General features: G+C 38.4%; 1 protein-coding gene across 1 annotated transcript in view; it reads right to left on the reverse strand.

Annotated features, from left to right (window-relative positions):
* Positions 1 to 1152: 1152 nt before the first annotated feature.
* LOC131902628 (vomeronasal type-2 receptor 116-like) overlaps positions 1153 to 25408 on the reverse strand; it is a 39235-nt gene continuing 14979 nt past the window's right edge. Inside the window, exons 2-6 of the mRNA XM_059253636.1 lie at positions 13218 to 13509; positions 12064 to 12870; positions 11201 to 11428; positions 10032 to 10155; positions 1153 to 2066 (exon numbers count right to left, since the gene is read on the reverse strand). Of these exons, the coding sequence (XP_059109619.1) occupies positions 1153 to 2066; positions 10032 to 10155; positions 11201 to 11428; positions 12064 to 12870; positions 13218 to 13509 (2365 nt within the window). The remainder of the gene's footprint in view (positions 2067 to 10031; positions 10156 to 11200; positions 11429 to 12063; positions 12871 to 13217; positions 13510 to 25408) is intronic.

The following is a 25408-nucleotide window of genomic DNA, read 5'->3' on the forward strand; positions in this document are numbered from 1 at the left end:
ATAAAAAGTCATATTCCCTATGAATGATGGGAGTGCATCATGGGAAGTGTCCTGGGCCTTTAGAGACAGGTAAGGCAATAGTAGCACACACTTTTGGAGACCATGTATGAGCTATTCCTTGCCTTTATGGCTTCTAATTTAAACTTCTTGAACTAGTCTTCCTGACTGGTCTGACTTTCTCAAACATGATGCGAACACCTTGGTTCACATACACCCAATACACAGACAGGCACTGGGCACAGGATCTTCTGCTGATTTCATCTGAAGTCCTAGGTACAGAGAAGCCTCCACTTTTGTGGCTGATAATGCCCTTCTGGATTGAAAGCCTTTCCAAGTCCATGGTGTGAGTTGAAGGAATATGCACCAATTTAATAAAAGGTGATGATCAGTGGAGAATTGAGGAGATAAAGGCTGCTTAAATATTTAGAGTCAAAACAAGAAATGAAAACAAAGTGAGAGTAGTTATAGCTGCACATTTTATATACATCACCATAATTCAAAGAGTGCCTCTACACATTGAATGCAAATTGGCTGTTCTGGTTGATGTTTGTAGTTGGGTTATAAAATGAGGTCCTAAGTTAGTATGTAGCAATCTGGTATAGTAGAGTCATTAAGTTTACATAGCATGTAAAGAATTTGGATTTCTTTGGAATATAATCATATACCATAAGAAAGCACGAAAAATTGCTGAAGTGCCTTAATGGCTTCAGAAACAAAACATTATATTGACACAAATTTGCTGTATTGAATGTCAAAACAAAATGTTGAAGAATATTTACCTACATGGCTTGAATATGTTTGTGAGCACCCACAGTTGATAGAGTAAATGTTTTTTGGAATCCTGTTGTCAAATTAATAAAATACGTGAATGATCCAAGTGGAAGAATTCACAAATTTAGATTTAATCACCAAATGAAACCAAAACACAAAAGCAATAGTGAATGCAAGAGGAGGACTCAACATGCCGCTTGTATTTCAATGTGACAAAAAGATGGATACAGAATTAATGCAGTCTAATATGATCACCTAAAGAAGTAACAGCCTATGGGGGCAAATACCAAATTATAACTTCATATGTGAGTGTTCAGATAGTGAAGAACAACCATGCTTCAAAACTCTTTAATTTAAAAAACACGGTAGCTTGGTTTCAAGCTATTTCCTCCTAGCATATGTTTTCTTCCTAATGTGATGAAGTGAGTTCCTTTCTGGTCTTAATAATATGATGTAGCACTTGGGGGCAAAGATGATGCCTAAGAGTGATGCATTGGAAGCCAAGATAGAAAGGACTTCCATAGCCACCATGACCTTCCCCTTGGTGCTGTGGTAGACAGGGAGGAAGCTGACCCAGACACTGCAGAACACCAGCATGCTGAAAGCCAGGAACTTGGCTTCATTGAATGTGTCAGGCAGATTCCTGGACAAAAAAGCCATAAGGTAACTCCCTAGAGCCAGTGTTCCCAGGTATCCCAGGATGCAGTAGAAGGCAACAGCTGAGCCTTTGTTGCAAATGATGATGATGTGCCCATGTTCTGAATGAACATCTTTGTCAATAAATGGAGGAGAGGTTGCCAGCCAGATTCCAGAAAGAACAACTTGCAGCAGGGTGCAGATGGGAATGATGAAATTAGGGGCCCTTGCTATCAGTAGCCACCTCCTCATTCTCCCTGGAGCAGTGATCTTGAAGGCTATAAGTACAGTGAGAGTTTTGGCCAGCACAGTGGAAAGAGTCACAGTGAACAGAAGTCCAAATATGTTCTGCTGCAGGATACAGGTGACTCTGCTAGGATGGCCAATGTAAAGCAAGGGACAGAGAAAACAGAGGGTCAGAGTGATGAGCAGGATGTAACTGAGATCCTGGTTATTGGCCTTGACAATGGGAGTGTCTCTGTGCTTCAAAAACACCCCAAGAACAACAACTGTGAGTGAGGAGAAGCCCAGGGACATGAAGGTGAGAGTCTTCCCCAACGGGTCATCATAGGCCAGAAATGTCACCCTTTTCTGTAGGCAGTAGCTCTTCTTTGTATTTGCATAGTGAGTTTCTGGACACTTCACACACTGGTCCACATCTGGCAGAAATGCAGGTGATCATGAGTGCATACTCAGGTTTTCCCTTTTATCCTAAACCACTTTCTTCTCTGCTCCAGAACATTGAAATGTTATCAGATACAAATATAGAAGGATTAAACTCCATTTGCCTTCTGCTTCATGCTGACAGAAATTAAACAGCCCCAGTGCTTTCTCTGTTTTTACTCATATGGTATTTTCACCTTAGTGACACTGTGGTATCTGTTTTGTAAGTCATTTGAGCACTGATATACATTGCATGAACCTAATTTGGCTCTGAGATTGCCTCTTCATCAATACATCTCCATTCTTAAGAAGACATGGGGATTCAGTGTGATAGAGAGAATGTGCTTTGATATCCTATTCTTACAGTGATATTCTTTTATATGTATCCCAAATGTACCTATATTCATAAAGTCCATGGTGTTCTCTATGAAATCCTCAATGGTGTTCTCAATGAAATCCTCTATGAAAAACTCAAATTCTCATTCTTTGAATGATCCTGAGTGAAATAGTATTTTTAAATTATTAGGGCTTTGAAGCACTTCACGAGTGAGACTGTTCTCATAATTCTGTACAACACTATCTATGTAATGAATAAATAAGAACTGCTCAAATATTCTAAAGTATCCATGGAACAGTATTTGAACACTTGGTTCCTGACATCTTATCAATTTTCTTAGATTATTGCATGCTATGGATTTTTCTCTCATATTTCATTACATATTTCTATGTACCTTTTTGTTTTCAATATATATTTATCTGTTTTTATATCATCACATTTCCATTCATACTTGCTATATCATACATTCTGATCTTGATTTTCCCCTCTTCTATTTCTCCCAGATCCTCCTGACCTCCATGAACACACAAGTCCACAGTTTCTTTCTCTTTAAAGTGAAACAAAACTCAAAAAAAACCAAGCCAAACAATTAAGATCTCTCTCTGTTTCTTTCTCTGTCTCTTCCTCTCTGTCTTTCTGTCTCTGTCTGTCTCTCTGTCTCTGTCTGTCTGTCTGTCTGTCTCTGTCTCTCCCTCTCTCTCTCTCACACACACACACATACACACACTCAAACTATAAAACATGAAGTTGCAAAATATACTATAAAGGAAAAGTCCAATAAAAAGAAAACAAACAAAACTGAGGTCAAAGAAAGCAAATGATACAAAGATACATCTGAGGTCATTTCATGTTGGCCATCTACCCCTGGGCAACAGTCCTATCCTTAAGGGTTATTACTATACCCAGTGATAGTTCATTGAGAAAACTTAGTATTCCTTTACAAGTGGGCATCAATTGCAGAAATGGTCTTGGTAAGGAGTGGGAGCTCATGTCCACTTCTTCATCTGTATGCTTTGACCCCACCTGGATTTACCCTGGGCAGGCCCTGTACATGCTACCACAGTCCCTGTGGGTTCTTATGTGCCTCAGTCCTGTTGTGTAGACTATATTTTTACTTGTGTTGATATTGTTAATGAATTAAAGAATTAATTCAATTTTTAGAAGCATTAAATCTCTTTGTCAATACATTTATTTTTCTTTCATTTATTCAGCTTAAATAGCTGTGCTTGTTTCATTTATTTGAAAATGAAAGACCCTAGCCCTTCAGGCTTACACCCCTAAGCCTCATGAAGAGAGAAACTTCAAGCACCAGGAAATGAGAAACTGAAAACCTACTTCCCAAGGCAACCTGACTGAGCCACTACTCAATCACCACTGTAACAATATAACAATGTAAAAATATTTCTATTAAGAGATGTGCTCAACTGTGACTGGGATAGTTGCAGGTGTTCCAGGAAGAACCACCGTGACCTGTGAGTAAGCTCCACTCCCGCCCTGATACCCCCCTTGAGGTTTATGTAACTGTACCCCCTCTGTGATCACCCTATGGTCAGGCCATGAAATTGTATGGGAATTGTAACCTTGTGGGTTTTGTGGGTTTTTCCTTTAAAAGCCCTTATGGGGCTGCAGTAAGATGTGACTCTTGCTCTTGGGAGCAGAGCTTGCCCTTCTGTACAGAAGCCAATAAATTCCTCATGCTGTTATATCAATTGGACTGCAGTCTGGGTTCTTGGGGTGCCCACTTGAGACCCTAAACTTTGGGGTCCAACAATTGGAGGTCCCACCGAGGTTGGGGTGCTCCCCGGACCCCCACTCAGCCAGTTGTAGGTAAAAACGCCCTCAATCTATGTTTTATGTTGTTATGTCCTTGTCTTTTGTCTGGTTGATTTGGCATTTGTATTCGGTGCCTGCAGATGTGTGTAGGACTTGTATCTGGGACTTGTGTGGGAGAGCAGACATGCTCAAGGGTCCACCAGTCCCCACTCTGGAAGTCTCTTCCGTAGTGATCTGAAGAAGGAGAAGAGTCTCTCCTTCCTTGGGGGAGCAAGGCTGTTTGAGGCCACTACCATTTGAATTTGTGGTTTGGGCCTGTGGAGCCAAATCAACCACCGCGTGGACTGTCTGTCCTTGTCCTCTGTGTTTTTTATTATTATTTTTTTTTTGGAGTCTGTCTTTTGCCTCTACCTTTCTCTCTCCATATGGGGCAACAACTAATTACCCCTCTAAGTCTGACTTTAGATAACTGGAAAGATGTCCTCGCCCGGGCTCTCAATGCCTCTCTGGAAGTCAAGAAAAAGAAATGGATCACCTTCTGTTCCTCGGAATGGCCGGCCTTTGAGGTTGGCTGGCCAGGAGATGGGACATTTAATGTTGATTGATGTCATTTCGCAGGTGCCTGGATGAAGCCATTCCTCACTGCTTTGCCTGCCTCAGCAATGCTGGGGCTCCGACCCCCACCTCCTCCTTCTCAAACTCCCCTCACTCCCCTTGTCCCTTCAGCCCCGGATGCCCTCTGACTGTTTCCCGCTTCCTCCCTTTACCCTCTTAATGAAATCCAGCATGAAACACCCCCCCCTTCCCCGTCCTTCCAGAGGACCAGGGAGACTAATGATAAAATCAGCACCCACCCCCTCCCCGCACTGATCCGCCCGGCTGCACAGGAAAAAAAAATCGTCCAAAATGGCTCCAGAGGCGAACTCTCCACGCCAAGACCACTCTCCCTGCTGGCATCTCTCCCTTCCCCCAAGCAGCCGCCTGGGCTCCCACCATGATAGGGTAGGGGAGGGAAGAGACACTGGGGCGTCACAGGTTTTTCCCCTCTGCCCAGGGGGCTGCCAAACCCAATACTGGCACAGACTAACCAAACTCCCCCATTGCTTCCTTGCCCTCTCTCTGACCAGAGTGCAGGCAGGACCCAGGGCACCAGTGAGAGGGCTAGGCAGCCTGTGAACAATGGGGCAGAGCTGGCCAGGAGCCAGCTGGAGCCTTGAGGAGCTCAGAGTGTGGGGGCTGGTGGAAAACTAACTGCCCTTCCAGGGTCACAGCTGACAGGTCTGTGGGCCCAGGCAGGGCATGGAATCTCCCATGCTGTTGGATGGGACTCCCAAGACCTGAACTGGAGCTAAAACCTGATCAGGATCTGACTCCAAGAATGGAATGTCACTCCCTATATGAGGCTATGATGTAAAAGGTCAGTAAACTGTTCTTATACCTGCAAATACTGAATTTGAAAGTTAATTCTGGTTGGTTTCCATCTTAAAAATGGATAATGATTCTGCAAACTGCTTATGTGTGTATATGGACAGGTATGTGACTTAAAAATGTAAGCAAGCTTTAACTGTATGTTATGTATGCATGTATGTAACTTGGATTCAACTGTACGTATGTGTGCAAGTAATTATTGCTTTTAATATATATATATATATATATATATATATATATATATATATATATATATATATATATATAAACACCTAAGTACTTATATCTTTACCAAGTGTTCAACAACAAGTTTCTAAAAAATTTAAATAGATAACAACATATGTTTAAGATATTTGATAAATATTAAAGCTACACATCAGTGCTTTTATACACAGAAATATACCTTGCTCTGGCAGCTAAACTTTGTAATTTAAGATTTACCCAGGTAAAATGATAATGATTTTAAGAACATAAAAGGATCATAGGAAACAGATGAGGTTTGTAAATATATGGCAGGACTAAAGTTCCAAAGAGTCTGGTTGCAGTGATGGACCTTAGCAGTTTTAAAATTACCAGTGTCAGGTGATGATCACCGGAAAGCACCAGCCATAATAAAATAGAGCAGACAGGCTATGTATGTGCTGCCAAAAGTAGGGTCAAAAAATCATCCAAGCCTCTAAGTAAAAGAACCAAAAAGTTTATAAATGAGTCTCAGATATTAAACTTTGGGATTGTTTGTACTCTGGAGCTTGGTTTCAGATTAAGAGGATGTCATGTTTTCTCCCCTTTAAAATAAAAAGGTACTTTATTGTTGTTACAGAAGACATTTGAGAAATCTTAATCTTTTGAGAACAGTTTTTATAGTTAAAAACCAATGACTTAAATGTTTCTCCTTACCTAAGGTACATTCAGGCTTAAGAATGTTGTCCAGCCTCCTCGTATTTGCTAAGTTTGTTACATTTAAGTTATTTGGATAAGCTGATACATATATTGATATTTTGTTTTGGCTTCTTTACTGAACCTGTATTTGATGCTAAAAGAGCTTCAACTTAAAAGCACTGTTTTTAATAGTCAGTCATGAGTAATCCAGTTTCTTTTTAATTGTAGTCAGGATAAATAAGTACTGATGTAATATTACAGAGATAAGTTTACTCATTTACTCAGTCCCTTGCATATGTTTTCAGGGTTGAGCTTGAAACAAGTAATTAGAAACAAAGTTTGTCTATTCAGACACCTAGATGGCCCTCATACTTCAGAGATCTGCAGAATATGGCATTTAAATGTTGATCTAAAAGTTTATTATATCAGACAGGCTTTCAGATCCTAGCACTGACCCAAGATCTCCGAAGAAGATTACGTATGAGGCACCACAACATCTCTGCCTGGATTATGACAAGGCTGACCACAGGGCAATATGCCCCAATGCAACGCCTGCCGCCAGGACCCAGCCCAGACTGTGGACAAGTAGTAGGACACTGGAATTGAATGCACCCTTTTGCCTGATCAAGGTCAGTCTTCTGTGTCCCTATTCCACAGGAAAAATACTCTGCCTTGTGGGCCTGATGGTGGAAGAAGATTGATGCTGTTCTGACTGGTGCCTCCAATGCTATGGAGACCTGGGTAGGGATTGATCCCTGTAATTTATAGGACTGGAAGCTTCTTGGTCTATACTCAGATATAGTTTATTCTTCTCATATCTCTAACAGTACTGATGGATAGGCTAGCTCTAACTTTGTCAGCATGGCAGCATCAGACAACCAGATCCTTCTGCAAGGCCATAGCTAGCTTGTTAGGTCACTTTTAAAAAATGTTCTAAGATCTAAAAGTTTAAATAAGTCATAAAGGTTGAGATCTGAGTCTAAAATAAGATATGTTTAAGATTACTCTCCTGTTCTACGGTTCAGAGCTTGACATTTAAGAGTCCTGATGAGCTGGTAGAGCAATGACTACTTACTGTTCAGTCACAAGCCCAACATTTTGGATTTGTTTTAGATATCATCTAAATATGTCTAAATGTAAACCTAAAAGTGCTTGTCACCAGGCCAAAAATCTCTGTACAATTTATACCTGGCTCTCTGGACAGAAAAAAAAATGCCCAAATCTGAGGTATGAGTCCACTTCTGCTGTTTTACATACCCATTACCTGCTTTGTCTACAATATAGATTTCAGTACAGATTGGTAATACCAATGTATCTAAAACTTGTATGTCATTTTGTAAGTAGGCCTCAAAGGATCAAAAGAGTCATAAAAACCTAGACCCACTTCACAGAGGTCAAAAGGACCCCAGATAAGTATTCCTAAAAATGGTATTTTTCCTCTCTCCTGGTCTTGGGACTACTGCCTTTCCCATTACTAAGGGTATGGACCTAAAGGTTCCAAATAAGTTCATAAATTTTAACTTCTGTTCTTAGTTTAAATTTGTCTCAACAGATTTTTACTTGGCTGGCAGACACCTCAAAGTTTCAGTTGCTGACTCCACTGCTCCAGACGACTGTGGGCTCCGGACTTGCTAAAGGCTAATGTGGACTAGCCCAGATAACATGATTCTTCTCTGTCCCTATGGGGTCAGACAGCTACATGCTACTGACAAATGCCCCCTGCCCAGTCTTTGACCAGCTTTTCAGCCTCTTTTGGGGGGGGCCCTGACAGCAGCGCCCTGATGCCAGCTCGAAGCAGTTCCAGAAGAGAATACATCGTCCCACATTCCTTGTTCAGAAAAGGCTGAAATGCTGGGTCAAAAGAAAACTCCCTGGCATAGAGACAAGATGGCTAATTATACATGGCTATGAGTTAATGTAATATCATAATTTTAGATTAAAATTTGCCAAAAAGAAAATGGGGGAATGAAAGACCCTAGCCCTTCAGGCTTACACCCCCAAGCCTCAGGAAGAGAGAAACTTTAAGCACCAGGAAATGAGAAACTGAAAATCTAGTTCCCAGGGCAACCTGACTGAGCCACTACTCAATCACCACTGTAACAATATAACAATGTAAAAAGATTTCTGTTAAGAGATGTGCTTAACTGTGACTGGGATAGTTGCAGGTGTTCCAGGAAGGACCACCGTGACCTGTGTGTAAACTCTACTCCTGCCCTGATACCTCCCTTGAGGTTTACGTAACTGTACCCCCTCTGTGATCACCCTGTGATCAGGCCATGAAATTGTATAGGAATTGTAATCTTGTGGGTTTTGTGGGTTTTTCCTTTAAAAGCCCTTATGGGGCTGCAGTAAGATGTGACTCTTGCTCTTGGGAGCAGATTTTGCCCTTCTGTACAGAAGCCAGTAAATTCCTTGTGCTGTTGCATCAACTGGACTGGTGTCTGGGTTCTTGGGGCGTCCACTTGAGACCCTAAACTTTGGGGTCCAACAATAATAAATAAATGTTTTATTAATTCATGTGTGTGTGTCTTCTACAGGTCTAGAAACCATGAGCATGCCGGCCCTGAAGCGACCAGTATAGGGCATAACTAGAGTTTCAGAAGACTGTGAGCCACCATTTGTGTCCTGGAACCTGAACCTGGATCCTTGGAAGAGTAGCCAGTGCTCTGAACATTAGAGCCATCTCTCAAGCCCACATCATTAGCTTCTGAAGTTATACTTTTGCACTGTACTTTCATGTCTCTTTCCTCCACTGTTACTCCTTCTCTTCTGTATTTGGAGTATTTATTTTGCTCTTAATGTCCTAGGTCATAATAAAAGCTTCATATGCAGAACTCCATCTCTTAAAGAAAGGCATGTAATATGCAAGCTATGCAAATTACTTCATAAGCATTAAACATGTTCCTTTATGGAATAGATTTAGATTACCCTACAGTTTTTGAGTGAGTAGCATATTGAATTTTCACCTGTCTGATATTTGTATGTTATTCTCATCCTTGGCCTTCATTATCTATTAAAATCCAGTTATTAACATGTAGCCCTATGGAATTTGCCTATGGTGGATGAAGTGCTCCTCCTTTGTGTAAATGGAACAAGCATATGAACCTTGTACATATCCAGTGTGTATAAGTCATACATATTCAAGTTAATGATGAGGTGTTCCATCATGTCAACCTCAATATATTTGCTAAAAGAACTATGTACATATATAGTGTGAAAGGATTCCAATTATAAAAAAATAAAATTTAAAGAGTCCCTATTATAGAGGTAAATAGTGTAAGTGTACAAATATTTTCCAAATAATGTTTATTCAATTAAAATATTCCAGGAATAAAAAACCATAATTATTCATAAAAGTGTTAGCAAGATAAATCTGTGTATGATTTATCTTCTTATTCCACATAATGACACAATTATACTCACATGCAATGGATTTAGATTTTTTCCTATCTATCTATCTATCTATCTATCTATCTATCTGTCTGTCTGTCTGTCTGTCTGTCTATCTATCTATCTATCTATCTATGAAGTGATTGGCATTTACCTGTCTCATTGGAAATTTCATTCTCTGGGCAAGGGGTACAGTCAAAGCAACAGGCAGCTTTGCTCTCCTGGTGAATTTTTCTGAATCCGGGATCACAGCTTTCACTGCATACAGACTGAGGAATCTAAGAAAAATAAAATGAATGGTAGCAAATATTCAGGTTTTATGGAATATGTAATAGGCAGAGTGTTTTCAAATATGGAATTGTTAATTTGTTTCTATTGTCTCTAAATGCAGATAGTTGAATTGTTTCTACTAGTAGAATGAGTCATTCAAAGGTCCATGTTGTCAGTACTTGGCCTTAATAACACAACTTTGCTGGAAAATTGTTGAAAGATAATGAGGCAAACTATAGAGGTAAAAATTCAGGTCATTGGTAGCATGCCTTGGTGAGACTGAAAATCTACTGTCTCTTGACTTCTGGATACAAAGGTATACACATTTTTCTTCCATAGTAATGGTTCATCTTGTGAAATTCATAGATCTTAGAACCACTATGGAAACAAATAAATCAGGATTATTGTAAAAAGGTTTTCCAGATTATGTTATTTGTGGTCAAAAATCCTCTCTAAAGTAGGTAGCCCCAAGTTATTGGCCCTGGTCCCTGAATGAATGTAAAGGAGGAAAGGATGATAAGAGTAACATTCAGCTATCTCTGCATCCTGACTGTTGATGCAATATGAATAGCTACCTCTACGCCCTAAAAACATGGCTTCCTGAAGTGATTGAATATACCTTCAAACTGTAAGCCAAGCAAAATGATCCTATATTTTTCATTAGGTAGTTTTTTTTTGCAACAGCAAAATCAACAACTAATACATCTACACATTCAAATCATGCTCTTTTACATTGACATGGGTGTGAAAGCAAAAGACCAACTGATCACTGACTGAAACCTTCCAAGATGGGATCAAAATAAATATGTCAAGTGACTATGACAATGAGAGAAATAACCATGAAACAGATACTTTATGACATTAAATAAATGAGCAGATTGGAAAATAAATAGTTCATCCAGCAAAATGAGGTATGAAGACAATTCTTTATATTGGTGGTCATTATGTGTCAATAAATGGGCCCTGTGTGAGCAGTTAAGGGTCATGACACACAGAAACAGAGTTTTTGAAATTTACATATGGGTCAAAATACTGAAGGAAGAGGAAACCCACCTCTGTTAACCCTGTGGCCCACTGTATCATGTGAGAAGATAAGGACAATTTCTGGCCCTCTGGAGCATTTGGAGAAAATGTTCCTACTTTTGCTTTTATCCCAAGACCTTTTGGGAAATTCCAAAAATTGAGAATGTCATATTCTACATGTGATTGCCTTTTCTGATCCAGAACCACAAGGTCTCCAGCATGATTGATGAATTGTGTTTTCCTTAAGAAAGGGTGAAGCTGAAAGAGATGGATGCTGTTATCTTACATAATCTCCAGAGAAGTACAACAGAGGAAGAATCAGGAAACATCTCTTATTGATTTTAATCCCTATTGTGGAAAGCACCTTTAATATAGGTACTAATCACATCAAACAAATGATACCCTAGGATAATGGAAGCATTATTGTGCTTCTAAAACATTCGAATCAGTTCCATTAGAAAACTTAGACCCAAGCACTCAGGGTATGCATAGAGAAAACTTCTTCTTTGTTGAAAATACAGTCATACCCAACTTAGTTTTGAAAAAAGTTAGAGATTCACTATGTAAAATGAATGATTTTATGAGTGATAATTTACATAAAATAAGCATTTTAGAAGTTTTCATATCCATTGATACCATCTCTGTCTCTGACTTTTCTGTTGTGTGAAATAACTGGGATAAATGGCCTTTTTATGTTGCAAATTTTCCCTGGAAACATTGTATGACCCTTTGCAATACAACTACATAAGGACTTAAAACAGTCTCCTCCTTGCACAGTCTCTCTTGTAGATTTTTCACAAAATAATCTAAAATACATATTGTCTAGTTTGATTACATTTATAACTCTAGGTATTTGATATTGCTGATGTTATAATACACAACAGTAGCATTACCTGCCAGGGGAAGAATTTCATCTCTTTCTCTTTTCCATGAGACTGAAATTGTACTTGATTGAGCATCATCTCATGCACACTGTGGGCCACAGCATACACTGCATTGTATACATTGTAACTCTCTTCACTCATGGTCATGTCAAATATATCCCCTGGCAAGAATCCCAAGGAGGCATTAGGAAGACAGTTAGCCACAATTTTACAATCTTTCCTTGAAAATGAGCAATTGAAGAATGAGTGCCACAATACATGAAGATAAGTGTCTTGTGGGTATTTGAAAGGATTGGCTGTCTGAATAAAATCTGTAAAATTAATCATCTCCTCCTTACGGTGTGAAAAAATAAGGGCCCCATGCAATGAATCTAATAGCAAATAGTTATCAAATTGGGTATGATCCCAGTGTGAGTTCAGGACCCAGACTTTCCATGTGAGTAATATCTTCTTAATATTTACTATTAAGCTTAATAGGGAATCAGTGTCCCCATAAATAATAATCACATTTGCTGATGGTTCCAGGATCTGCACCTGATTTTTCCAGGATGTGGTCAGAAATGAACCCCTGTTGGCTAGGATCATTTCCACAAATGCTATGCAGACTCCATTTTTCTCCATCTCACTTCTCAAATCTGACAGAATCTGGGCACCTTTGTCATCATCTATGATGAACAGCCCAACCCAGTTCCAGTGGAAATGAAGCACCAGTGATACAATGCCAAGTTTCAGAGATGTGTCCTTGGGGGCCACTTGGTACAGGGAAGTAAACTTTCTTTGTTCACTGAGGGTACTATCGAAAGGCCCAAAAGTAAGCTGTAGAGAGAAACAATCAGAAAGAAGAACATGGTCGTGAAAATCAACTCCATTCTACAGCAATGGTTTGAAGCATGTAGGACAATACTGCATTGAGGGTCAAACCTGCCTTCCTATTGGTTTTCCATAAAGTCCAGAAAATATTCAGTTTCAATAGTGTGCTGTCACTACTCCACCCTTTACCTTCCCTCCATTCTATGCTAGAAATGTATAGATGCATCACCATCTGTCTGCATCATTTCCCTACCCATTCAGAGTGATTTAATTTTTCTTGTTTTTCCCCACAGCCGCCCAAAATGTCACCAAGTAGAGCTGACATCATGTCCTATCCCAGCACCCTCTCTCACCTGTGGATATTTGTAAAGATCCAGCAGTTTCCCTATGTATTCTGATACTGCCCATGATGGTCCCGTAAGTACAGCAGCTGACATGCCCTCTCTTGCACATCTGTAGTTAGTGATGGCATAACCAGGGCCTGAAAATGTACCTAAAAGGTTGGCCAGAGTGTATCTTTGACCGTCAGGGACATTCTGGATAATGAATCCCAGTGACATGTTTGGTAAAAAATAGGGATTGCTGTTGATCTCCTCAATGGCAAACATCATGGCCAAAATACATTGGTAGTTCCTCAACTTAAAACTGCAGAGACAGTAGAACAATATTTAGGATGAAGACTCACACCACACAACACGGGGTATGTGTGTAAGTTTAGGGCAGTGGGTTTTACAGTTTGACTGATTCTGTTTCCAAAAGCCCATGTTTAAGTATCTTCCCAGCATTTTCTAGAATTTGAATGGGACTATTGTTTCTTTTTCTAGTATTGAAAATAGATGTTTTTCATACATTATATTCTAATTACAGTCCCCCCGAAAAACTCCTCCCAGGTCTCCCCACATCCTCTCCCATAGAAATCCACACCTTTTTCTCTCTCTTTAGAAAACAAGCAGGCATATCAAAATAATAAAAATAAGTTAAAATAAAAATAAACAAGCCAGTATCATACAAAACAAACAAACTGAAGAATAAGTGCTAAAGAAAAAAGAACACATAGGGAAGCAGAGACCCACACATGTTTTAATACACAGAAACCATAAAAAGAAAACATTAGAAACTTGGTCCTTCAAATTTCCTGCTTCACTTAAAAGTATACCTGTACTCTAGGCCTGTAGGCTGAAGATGGATGCTCCAGTGTTGCAGAAGAACTTTGGGTGACTGTTCAGGCAGTAAGATGTCTCTGTAATGTCTAGGCTGTTTGGAAGTTGTTTGCAATGCACTTTTGTTTACTTAAATAATGTTATATCTTTCTGGGGTCTTTGATGGAGTTGAAGACTAGATAGTTATAGTTGTAGCTTTCCTTAGTTATGATAGAAAGTAGATTATGTGTAAATCTTTGGAGTCACTAAAATGAATGGATGGTGGAGTGCTTTCTCTGAATTTGCTAAATGTAAATGGACTGAATATTGTAAACATAATTCTTACTTGATAACTTTTTGTTGTATTTAGTTATACTATGTTAAATCTAAAACATTTCTTTTTATTTAGAGAAAAATGGGGAAATGTTGTAGAATAATATATTAAGGTATTTTACTTTTGTTTGTGTTGCAGTTGTTTAACTCTATGAATCTGTGTTACTTTGCTTGTATAAAACATCTCATGGTCTAGTAAAACTGAATGACTATAAAAAAGTCAGAAACTATAATATGCATACAAAAGACTTATAAGGTTGAAAAAAATTAACCTCCAAAAAACTCCATTGAGCTTTTATTTTTTCCCCATCTACTCCTGATCTTGGGGCCTGCCCTTAAGAATACTTTGTAGCCCTGAGACAGAGTCTGCCAGCACCAATTGGACTAAGAGATAAGTCTTTGTCCTCATAGCCCAGCCTGTAGGCTTTGAGCCTAGGGGCACAACACTGCACCCCCACACCACCACCCATTGCAGCCCCAGTTTCAGGCCTGCAGGCAAGTCTTTTGCAGGCAGGATGGACTACCACCATCCCTCACCAGATCCTGTAACCTACAAGCCCTCCTAACCCTCCATAGACAGATTAAACAAAATATTTCATAATAAAATCAGATTTAAACAATACCTCTTCACAAATCCATCTTTACAAAAAGCACTAGAAGGAAAAATCCAACCTAAAGAAATGAGATATACACATGAAAACGTAGGTAATTGTAGCTAGAGTTTTCCTGCCTGGCCCACAGTCAGGACAAATCTCTCTCACCTGCCAGTCCCACAGCCGCTCAGACCCGACCAAGTAAACACAGAGACTTATATTGCTTACAAACTGTATGGCTGTGGCAGGCTTCTTGCTAACTGTTCTTATAACTTAAATTAACCCTTTTCTATAAATCTATGCCTTGCCACGTTTCTCGTGGCTTACCGGCATTTTCACATGCTGCTTGTCATGATGGCAGCAGGCAGTGTCTCTCTGACTCAGCCTTCCACGTCCCAGCTTTATTCTCTTCCTTGTCCCACGTATACATCCTGCCTAGCCACTGGCCAATCAGTGATTTATTTATTGACCAATCAGCAACACACTTGACATACTAACCATCCCACAGCAGGTAATAAATAATTGCACACTAACAAATACCAAAAAAAGGAAACACACAATACCACCACCAAAAAATAACAAGAATTAACAATCACTGGTCATTGATATTCCTTAATATCAATGGACTCAATTCAGCTATAAAAAGACACAGGCTAGCAGAATGGATATGAAAACAGGATCCATCTTTCTGCATACAAGAAACACATCTCAACTTCAATGACAGACATTATCTCAGAGTAAAAGCCTGGGAAAAGACTGTCCAATCAAATGGACTTAAGAAGCAAGCTGGGGTACTTATCCTAATATTTAACAAAATAGACTTTAAACTAAAATCAGTCAAAAGAAATGGGTAAGGACATTACATATTTATCACAAGAAAAATCCACCAAGATGAAGTTTCATTTATGCCCCAAATTTATTTATTTATTATGAAAGTTCATCTGAACATTTATGCCCCAAATACAAGGGCACCCACATTTGTAAAAGAAACATCAATAAAGTTTAAATCACACATCAAATCGCACACACTAATAGTGAGAGACTTCAACACCCTACTCTCACCAAAGGAAAGGTCTGCCAGACAGAAACTTGACAGAGAAATGAGTGAACTAAGAGATGTTATGACTCAAATGGACTTAATAGATATCTACAGAACATGCTACCCTAAGAAAAAAAGAATATACCTTCTTCTCAGCACCCCATGGAAACTTCTCTAAAATTGACCACATGCTTGGACAAAAAGAAAATCTCAACAGATTAAAAAAAATTGGAATAACCTCCTGTATTTTATCTGACCACCATGCCTTAAAGTTAGATTTCAAAAACAAAAATTACACAAAGCCTACAATAACATGGAAACTGAATTATGCCCAAGTGAATAACCACTGGGACAAGGAAGAAATAAAGAAATTAAAGATTCTCTAGAATTCAACTTAAATGAATGTACAACATAGCCCAACTTATGGGACACTACAAAAGAAGTGCTAAGAAGAAAATTCATAGCAGTAAATGCCCACAAATAAGAAGATGGAGAAATCTCACACTAGCAACTTAACAGCACATGTGAAAGCTCTAGAACAAAAAGAAGCAAATTCATGCAGGAGGAATAAATGCCAGGAAATAATAAAATTGAGGGCCAAATCAATAAAATAGAAACAAAGAGAACAGTACAAAGAATCAATGAAGCAAAGAGTTGGTTGTTTGAGAAAATCAAGACAGACTAGCCCTTATCCAAACCTCTTGAGGCAGAGAGAAAAAGAACACCCAAATTAACAAAATCAGAAATGAAAAGGGAGACATAACAACAGACAGCAAAATCCAGAGAATCATCAGGTCACTTCAAAAACCTGTATTTTACAAAATTGGAAAATATAAAAGAAATGGACAATTTTCTCCATAGGTACCACATACCAAAGTTAAATCAAGACCCGATAAACAATTTAAATAGACTAAAAACCCCTAAGGAAATAGAAACGGTCATTAAAAGTCATCTAATCAAAAAGAGGCCAGGACATGATAGTTTCAGTGCTGAATTCTACCAGAATTTTAAAGAAGAGCTAATGCCAATATTCTTCAAATTTTTCAACACAATAGAAACAGAAGGAATGTTACCAAACTCTTTTTTGAGGCTACAGTTACCCTGATACCCAAAACAAATAAAGACGCAACAAAGCAAGAGAATTACACATCAATCTCCCTCATGAACATTGATGCAAAAATACTCATTTTTTAAAATATTGGCAAACTCAATTCAAGAATATATTAAAAAAAAATCTACCATGACCATGTAGGCTTCATTATGGGATGCAAGGATGGTTCAACGTACAAAAACCTGTCAATGAAATACATGATATAAACAAACTGAAAAAAAAATACACATGATCATCTCACTAGATACTGAAAAACCCTTTGACAAAATCCAACAAGCCTTCATCATAAAGGTCCTGGGGAGATCAAGAATACAAAAAAACATACCTAAACATAATGAAGGCAATTCTCAGCAAACAGATAGCCAACATCAAATTAAATGGAGAGAAACTCAAAGCGATTCCACTAAAATCAGGAACAAGACAAGGCTGTCCACTCTCTCCATATTTATTTAATATAATACTTGAAGTTCTAGCTAGAGCAATAAGACAACAAAGGGAGATCAAGGGGATACAAATTGGAAAGGAAGGAGTCAAACTTTCACTATTTGCAGATGATATGATAGTATACATAAGTGACGAAAAAAAATCTTACCAGGGAACTCCTACATCTCATAAACACCTTCAGTAATGTGGCAGGATACAAGATTGACTCAAAAAAATCAGTAGCCCTCCTATATACAAATGATAAATGAGCTGAGAAAGAAATCAGAGAAACATCACACTTTAAAATAGCCACAAGTAATATAAAGTACCTTGGGTAACACTTACTGAGCAAGTGAAGGAACTGTAAGACAAGGACTTTAAGTCTCTGAAGAAAGAAATTGAAGAAGATATCAAAAAATGGAAAGATCTCCCATGCTCATGGATAGGTAGGAATAACATAGTAAAAATGGCAATCTTACCAAAAGCAATCTACAGATTCAGTGCAGTCCCCATCAAAATCCCAACACAATTCTTCACAGACCTGGAAAGAACAATACTCAACTTCATATGGAAAAACAAAAAACCCAGGATAGCTTAAAGAATCCTGTACAATAAAGCAACCTTTGGAGGCATCACCATCCCTGACCTCAAGCTCTACTATAGAGCTATAGTAATAAAAACATCTTGGTACTGGCATAAAATCTGACATGTAGACCAATGGAATGGAATTGAAAACCCTTACACTAATCTGCACACCTATGAACACCTGATTTTTGACAAAAAGCCAAAACTGTACAATTGAAATAAGAAAGCATCTTCAACAACTGATGCCATTATAACTGGATGTCAACATGTAGAAGATTGCAAATAGATCCATATCTATCATTTTATCTAGCACAAAACTCAAGTCCAAGTGGATGAAATACCTCAACATAAATCCAGCTGTACTGAACTTGATAATAGAAGAGAAAGTAGGAAGTAATTTTGAATGCATTGACACGCTAGACCACTTCCTAAATTTAATGTCAGTAGCATAGACACTCAGAGCAACATTAGTAAATGGGACCTCTTGAAACCAAGAAGCTTTCATAGGGCAAAGGACATGGTCAATAAGACAAACATTATATCCTACAGAATGGGAAAAGATCTTCACCAATCCCACATCTGACAGAGGGCTGAACTCCAAAATATATAAAGAATTCTAGAAACTAGACATCAAAATACTGAACAATCCAATTAAAAATGGGCTACAGAGCTAAACAGAGAATTCTCAACAGAAGAATCACAAATGGCTGAAAGATATTGAAGGAACTGCTCAGCATCCTTAGTCATCAGGGAAATGCAAATCAAAACAACTCTGAGATACCTTTGTATACCTTTCAGAATTTTGTTTAGAGCAACCAATAGCCTTGGCAGCAGCTGGGGTGTTTGGGCATTTCCATAGGGCACATATGGCCAACAATTCAATTAACCTATTCCCAGATCTATAAGTTTCATTTTGTGTTAAGAAATGTCTAGTTGTGATGGTGACTTCCCTTTTATTTGTATGTATGTGTGTTTTAAGAAGCTTCTACTGTATTGTTTCCATATGACTAAAATGGCCTTTTGTTTCATTTCTTTAGGATGTTGTAGAACCACAGGCTCTCAATAACTTGAGCTCCAAGAGGGATTAATGTAGTTGCTTTGTTCCTGTGATAAATTCTGACCAAAAATTAGGATGAGATCTTCAAATATCCTGCTATTCAACTTGCAATCTGCTCAACTACAAGAAATAAATGTTTCTTTGTCAAGCCGCCAGTTACTAGGACACTGCTTAATTCAAGAACATCAGGTTATTCAACATGTCTGAACAACACTTGACATTTCTATAATAGTTCATTTTTATATGAGTGTTTGTGTTATATGTGTACTTATTACTCTGTGTGGTGTGTGTACACAAATGGATGCTAGACTAAAAACATCTTGATATGGGCATCATCATCATGCACCTTATTTAATACTATGTCTTTTTGTAGCTCATGTGATGACAGCAATTCTCCTGCCTCTGTCACTCATTTCACCAAAAGAGCAACAGGTTTACACAAAGTCACTGTAATTCCCTATTCCCCATTTACAATATGCAGATGTAAACTCAGTCCTCACAGTTGGAATGCCAGAGTGTTAACTTCTGATCTATTTACTCATTCTCTTAATATTAGTCACTAGGAAAGAAAAATAACTTGCACTCTGTAATGACCAAATGTCCACACACATGGGGGAATATTATGGCATTTCACATGAAAAATATGAGTCATAAAGTTTTGTTTCATTGGGGTTGTGTTTTGTAAATCATTCTTTGATTTGTGTGCCAAAGTTCATTCCCATACTTCTAGTGATTCATAAATATGCAATGCTATTTTCTTCATGTTGGTAGGCTCTGTAGAAAAGGAGATGAATAACTTCTTAAACTCATGAGACAACAGAGCAGGCCTGGCATCTGTGTGTACAGAATGATTCAGAGGAACCCTGGCTGTTTAGTAACAATTTAATCCCGTAAAAACTAACTACTGAGATAGTTATGATATTAATAAATGCATAATTATGGAAAGGCAGCGATATTTGGAAGAAATACCAGAACAGGATAAATAAAATTATAAATGCAAGTCAGTTAGGAATATAAAATAGTAAATGTGTATCACACTTTTTGTCTAACAGTATGAACACAGGGCTTGGGAGAGAGCTCACTAGGGAAAGGGCTTGCCATTCCAGAATGAGGACCTGAGTTTGATCCCTCATGCTTCACTCAGGGCACAGTAGTGAATACTTTCAGTTCCAGTTTTGGAGTTATGGGTCGGGTGGATCCCTAAATCTTGCTCTCATATTTGTTTAGCCATTTCAGTAAACTCTGTGACAGCGTGAGACTGTGTCCCTAGAATGTGGCTGGGTCCACAAGGAATACAACTTAGGTTGACTGCTGTCACCCACATTCTGGCACACATTTGTGTATGTACACTGACACAAATGTGCATCTACAACAATGCCACCTTCTAAAAAAATATCCACCCCACCACCAATGAAAGACAATCTTACAGCAAAAGCATGGAAATGGTAATCCAAGCAGAAAGGGCAAGAAACCAGAAGGATAATATACTCAGATGATATTATCCATAGATCAGTAGGACAAATTAAAGCATAAAGTGCCACCCACATACATAGAATATTGTGCTTCATCACGGCAGTGCAAAAATTGCCAGAGGGCAGTGGCACATGCCATTAATCTCAGCACTAGGGAGACAGAGCCAGGCAGATCTCTGTGAGTTCTAGGCCAGTCTGGTCTACAGAGTGAGATCCAGGACAGGCAACAAAACCACAGAGAGAAACCCTGTCTCAAAAAAAATGAAGAAGAAGAAGGAGGAGGAGGAGGAGGAGGAGGAGGAGGAGGAGGAGGAGGAAGAGGAGGAGGAGAAGAAGAAGAAGAAGAAGAAGAAGAAGAAGAAGAAGAAGAAGAAGAAGAAGAAGAAGAAGAAGAAGAAGAGGAAGAGCAAGAAATGTCAACTATGTCAACTGGACCAAGTACTTTCTTCCATGTGATTGTGGGGCAACTAGACCATAACAGACAAAGTTGAAGTTTATCCCTAGTTTCTCATCCCACGGTAAAAATCTACTCAAAATATGTCAAAAACATGAACATAAAAATGGGAAACACATCTACACATCTTTTGTTCACTTTTGTGGAATTAAAAGTCACAGGAAACAAAACTGGACTTGACAATGGTTTTCCAGTAATCTCAAAAAGTCTTTGGAGTTGAGTTAGAAGGTACCTAGACAAGTGAACACCTGCAGAAAAGGAAGTGCTTTGCAAACTCCTCCTCAATCAAAGAATCAGATCAGAGTCCCTAACACAGTTATAACACCCAGTAACAAGAATCCCCAAATAGTTGAATTGAGGAGATGTTATGTGAAGGAAGAGTTACCAAAGTAGAAACTCAATTGTTGCACCAGTTTTCCATCCCACCAGCAGTGATTAAGTTTCGCTTTTCTCCAAATCTGTGGTCCTGCGTCCTCCTTTGTTTTTAGGAGTGTGCATAGCAACTTTTAGCATTATGAAAGCTAGCCAGCAATGATGCAGCTTCCTGTTCCTCTCCAGTTTAATTTTTCTATATTCATTGACTCAAATATGTTTTCTTCAGAAATGAGGCCTTACCATTAAGTTCTTAACACTAAACAAGAGCAATAGTAATACTCCGTAATAGTTGGGTCTTATGTTGAGGTCACATATACATGAAATTTGAGTTTGCATAGGTGGAAATACATGAATAAATTTTCCTTATCCTACTCAGTAGCGATTCAGTATGGCTGGCACTCCTTAAAAAAATTTCCATATTTTGACCAATAGTAGTATTCTCTCTTTGACAAAAATCAGGTGACTGTATGAGTGTGGATTTATATGTTTTTATGTAGTCTCAATTCTATTCCATTGGTCAATAAGTCAGTTTTTATGCTATGCCCATTCTGTTTTTATAGGTGTAGCTCTAAAATATAACATGAAATCTGGGGTTATGGCTCCTTCTGCAGTGTTGTTGTTGGTCAGGATTGTTTTTGTCTATATTTAGTCTTTTGTGCTTCCACAGGAAAATTAAAATTATTCTTCAATTTCTGTGATAACTGACACTGGAAATTTTGATGAGGCTTTCCTTGAATCAGGAGATTGGTTTTGGTAGGATGGGTATTTCACAATAATTAATGTTACCAATCTATGAACTTAGTAGGTCTTTCATCATCTGGTATTGTAACAGGGCCCCAGACCTAAAAACAACTGACTCCATGATAGAAGTGCCATTCAGACTGTAAATCTTAGCATGTAGACAGCACCACCTACCAAAACTAAAACAAAGATGTAATATGTCAAAACCACATAGTCCCGAGAAAGTCTCAAAATGTACTCATCTTGCTTTTTTGCTCCTGTAGTTCCGCTTCTGACTAACTGTTCTTGTTAACTGAAGTGCGTCAATGGAAAACATGGTTTTTGTGCTTAACAGCTCACCAGGTGAAGACTTCGGGCTGCTCTGTGATCCCAAACACCTGGTGCAGTCCTGTCCAGCTAATAAAGACTTCATTTGGCTTAAACCTGAGTCTGAGAAGACTTCTCTAGTGAATACCACACAACAGAATCTATTTTAAATCTTTCATTGTCTTAAAGATTTTATTGCATCTGTCTTTCACCCCCTTGGTTACTCTTATCCACTGATACTTTATTTGGGGAGTTATTCTGAGAGGGATTGGTTTCTTGATTTCTTTCTCATTATGTTTAGCATTTGTCCATCATATTTTCTGTGAGGCTTTTGTATCCTGCTGTGCTGGTGCATGTCTGTATCAGCTGTGTAGATTTCTGAGGCAGTCTTCAGAATCTTTTCTTGTATTTCACTACATCATCTGCAAGTAAAGATGCTTTGATTCTTTTCCTATCTGTAAACTCTCTGATTCTATCATTTCCCTTATTTCTCTTGGTAGGAATACAAGTTCTGTGTTAAACAGAAATGGTGAGGATGGACATCCTTGTCTTTTTCAGAAGTTTATTGAAACATATTCAGTTATTTTTTATACCTGTTTATGATGGCTGTGGGTTTACTATATGTTGCTTTTATAGTACTAAGGTACATTCTCTGTATCCCTCTTTTCTCCTGGTCTTTTATCATGAAATGGTGTTGGATTTTATCAGAGGCCTTTAATCCATTTAATCAGCTGATCAATTTTTCCTGTACTTTAGTCTGTTCATATGGTGTCTTACATTAATTAATTTAGGGATGTTCAACCAGCCTAACATTCTTGGATGAGACAAGAAGATTATGCCATATAACCATTTTGGTGTGTTCTGGAATTTAGTTTTCAAGCATTTGATTTGTGTCTATGTTCTTCAGACATTAACCTATTAATTTTCTATTTTTTGGTAGGGTCTTTATATGTTTTTGAAATCAGAGTAATACTGCCTTCATAAGTGTATGTTCTTTCTTCTCCTTTTTTGATATATTAGTGTAAGATCTTCTTTGAAATCTTTGTACAATTTTGCACTGACTCCATCTGATCTTGAGGTTTTTTTAAATAGAAGATTTTTAATTAATGTTTTGATCACACTGGATATTTTGGGTCTATTTAACTTAATAATGTCATCTTGATTTAATGTTGGTAGAAAATATGTGTATCTGGAAATTTACCCATTTCTTAAATCTTACCCAATTCAGAGGAACATATATGTTTTTAAATGTCTCTTTGTAATTCTCCAAATATCCTCAGTGTCTGTTATAATGTCTTCCTTCCATCTCTAATTGTATTAATTATGGTTATTATTATGATAGTATTATAATTATTATAAAATATAAAATAGTATAGTTATTATAAAGTTTATTAATTTTGAATGCTTATATTTTTGTTAATTGGCTCAAGTTTTGTCAGTCTTTTATCTCTGGTTTCATTCATTCTTTGTATTGATTTTTCCATTTGTAGGTCATTAATTTCTGACCTGATTTTGATGATTTCTTCCCACTTGCCTTTATGAACTGTTATTTGTTCTTATATTTTCAAGTCTTTCAGGTATCTCATCAAATTATTAATTTGTGATTTCTCAAAATTTCTGTTATGGGTTCACAGTGCCCAAAACTTTCCTCTTATGATCATTTTCAGTTTTCCCACAGGTTTTGGTGTCTTGTGATTCAATTTTCACTCAATTCTTAGAATTTTACAAGTTCCTTTTTTATTTCTTCCTTCAATTGAGATTGATTCAGTTTTACATAACTTAACTTCCATTAATTTATTATTTCATTCTTTTCTTTTGTTGTTTCTATCCTGATCTAGTCCATGGAGGACTGATAGAATGCAGGATGTGATTTTAATTTTTCTGTATTTCAGAGACTTGCTTTTATTGTAATATGTGGTCTGTTGTGCAGAAAGTCCTATGAACTGCAAGGAAGAATGTGTATTCTTTAGTTTTTGGTTGCAATGTTCTACAGGCATATGTTGCATCTATTTGATGTTGCAGAACTCCAAATGTAGAGGACCACAAAAAAGCTTTACAATGTAATAAAATAGTAGTGACAGTTAGTATACAGAGCCACAGAAGGATGCAGAAAGCTGCACATGAAAAAGATGAAATCACCTTTAAATGGAGACCCATCAGAATAGCAGCAGATTCTTTCAGTAGAGGCTAGAAAGCCAGAAGGGATGGATGTTCTACAAGTTATGAAATCAGCACCAATGCTCCAGCAGACTAATATAAAAAGCAAAACTCTCACTCATATTAAAAGGGAAAGGTAAATTTTTCATGATAAAAGAGCTTGAAGGAAATTATCACCACTAAATCAGTTCTGCAAAGAAACAGAAAGGATTAGTTAGATCCAAAGAAAAGGCTAAATATATCTGAGATGGCTGGGAAGAATGAACAGTTCCAGAACAATGAATAATACACTTCTAATAGAACAATTAAAAACAACAACAACGCCCATCTTGCCCAGGACTTCCCTTCTGAAGCACAGGTGAGTGCCCTAGCTTGCCCCCGACCCCATCCCTGGACACCAGCCACTCCGGGGAAGACCTGCCCAACTTGGGCCCAGGTTCTGGTCCCCGGGCAGGTGCCCTTCTACCCCAACCGGGAAAGATCCCCTTCTCCAAGACCCCTGGCAGACCCTGCAGTCTCCACGCCCTGCCCCCACTCCCATCTGCCTGAGCCCCAAGCCTCTTCCTGAGACTTAGAGGCCGGCTCCCAGCTCCCATCTTGCCCAGGACTTCCCTTCTGAAGCACAGGTGAGTGCCCTAGCTTGCCCCCGACCCCATCCCTGGGCACCAGCCACTCTGGGGAAGACCTGCCCAACTTGGCCCCAGGTTCTGGTCCCCGGGCAGGTGCCCTTCTACCACAACCGGGAAGGATCCCCTTCTC

Source organism: Peromyscus eremicus, chromosome 1 (genome assembly GCF_949786415.1).
Source record: "Peromyscus eremicus chromosome 1, PerEre_H2_v1, whole genome shotgun sequence".
Taxonomy (NCBI): domain Eukaryota; kingdom Metazoa; phylum Chordata; class Mammalia; order Rodentia; family Cricetidae; genus Peromyscus; species Peromyscus eremicus.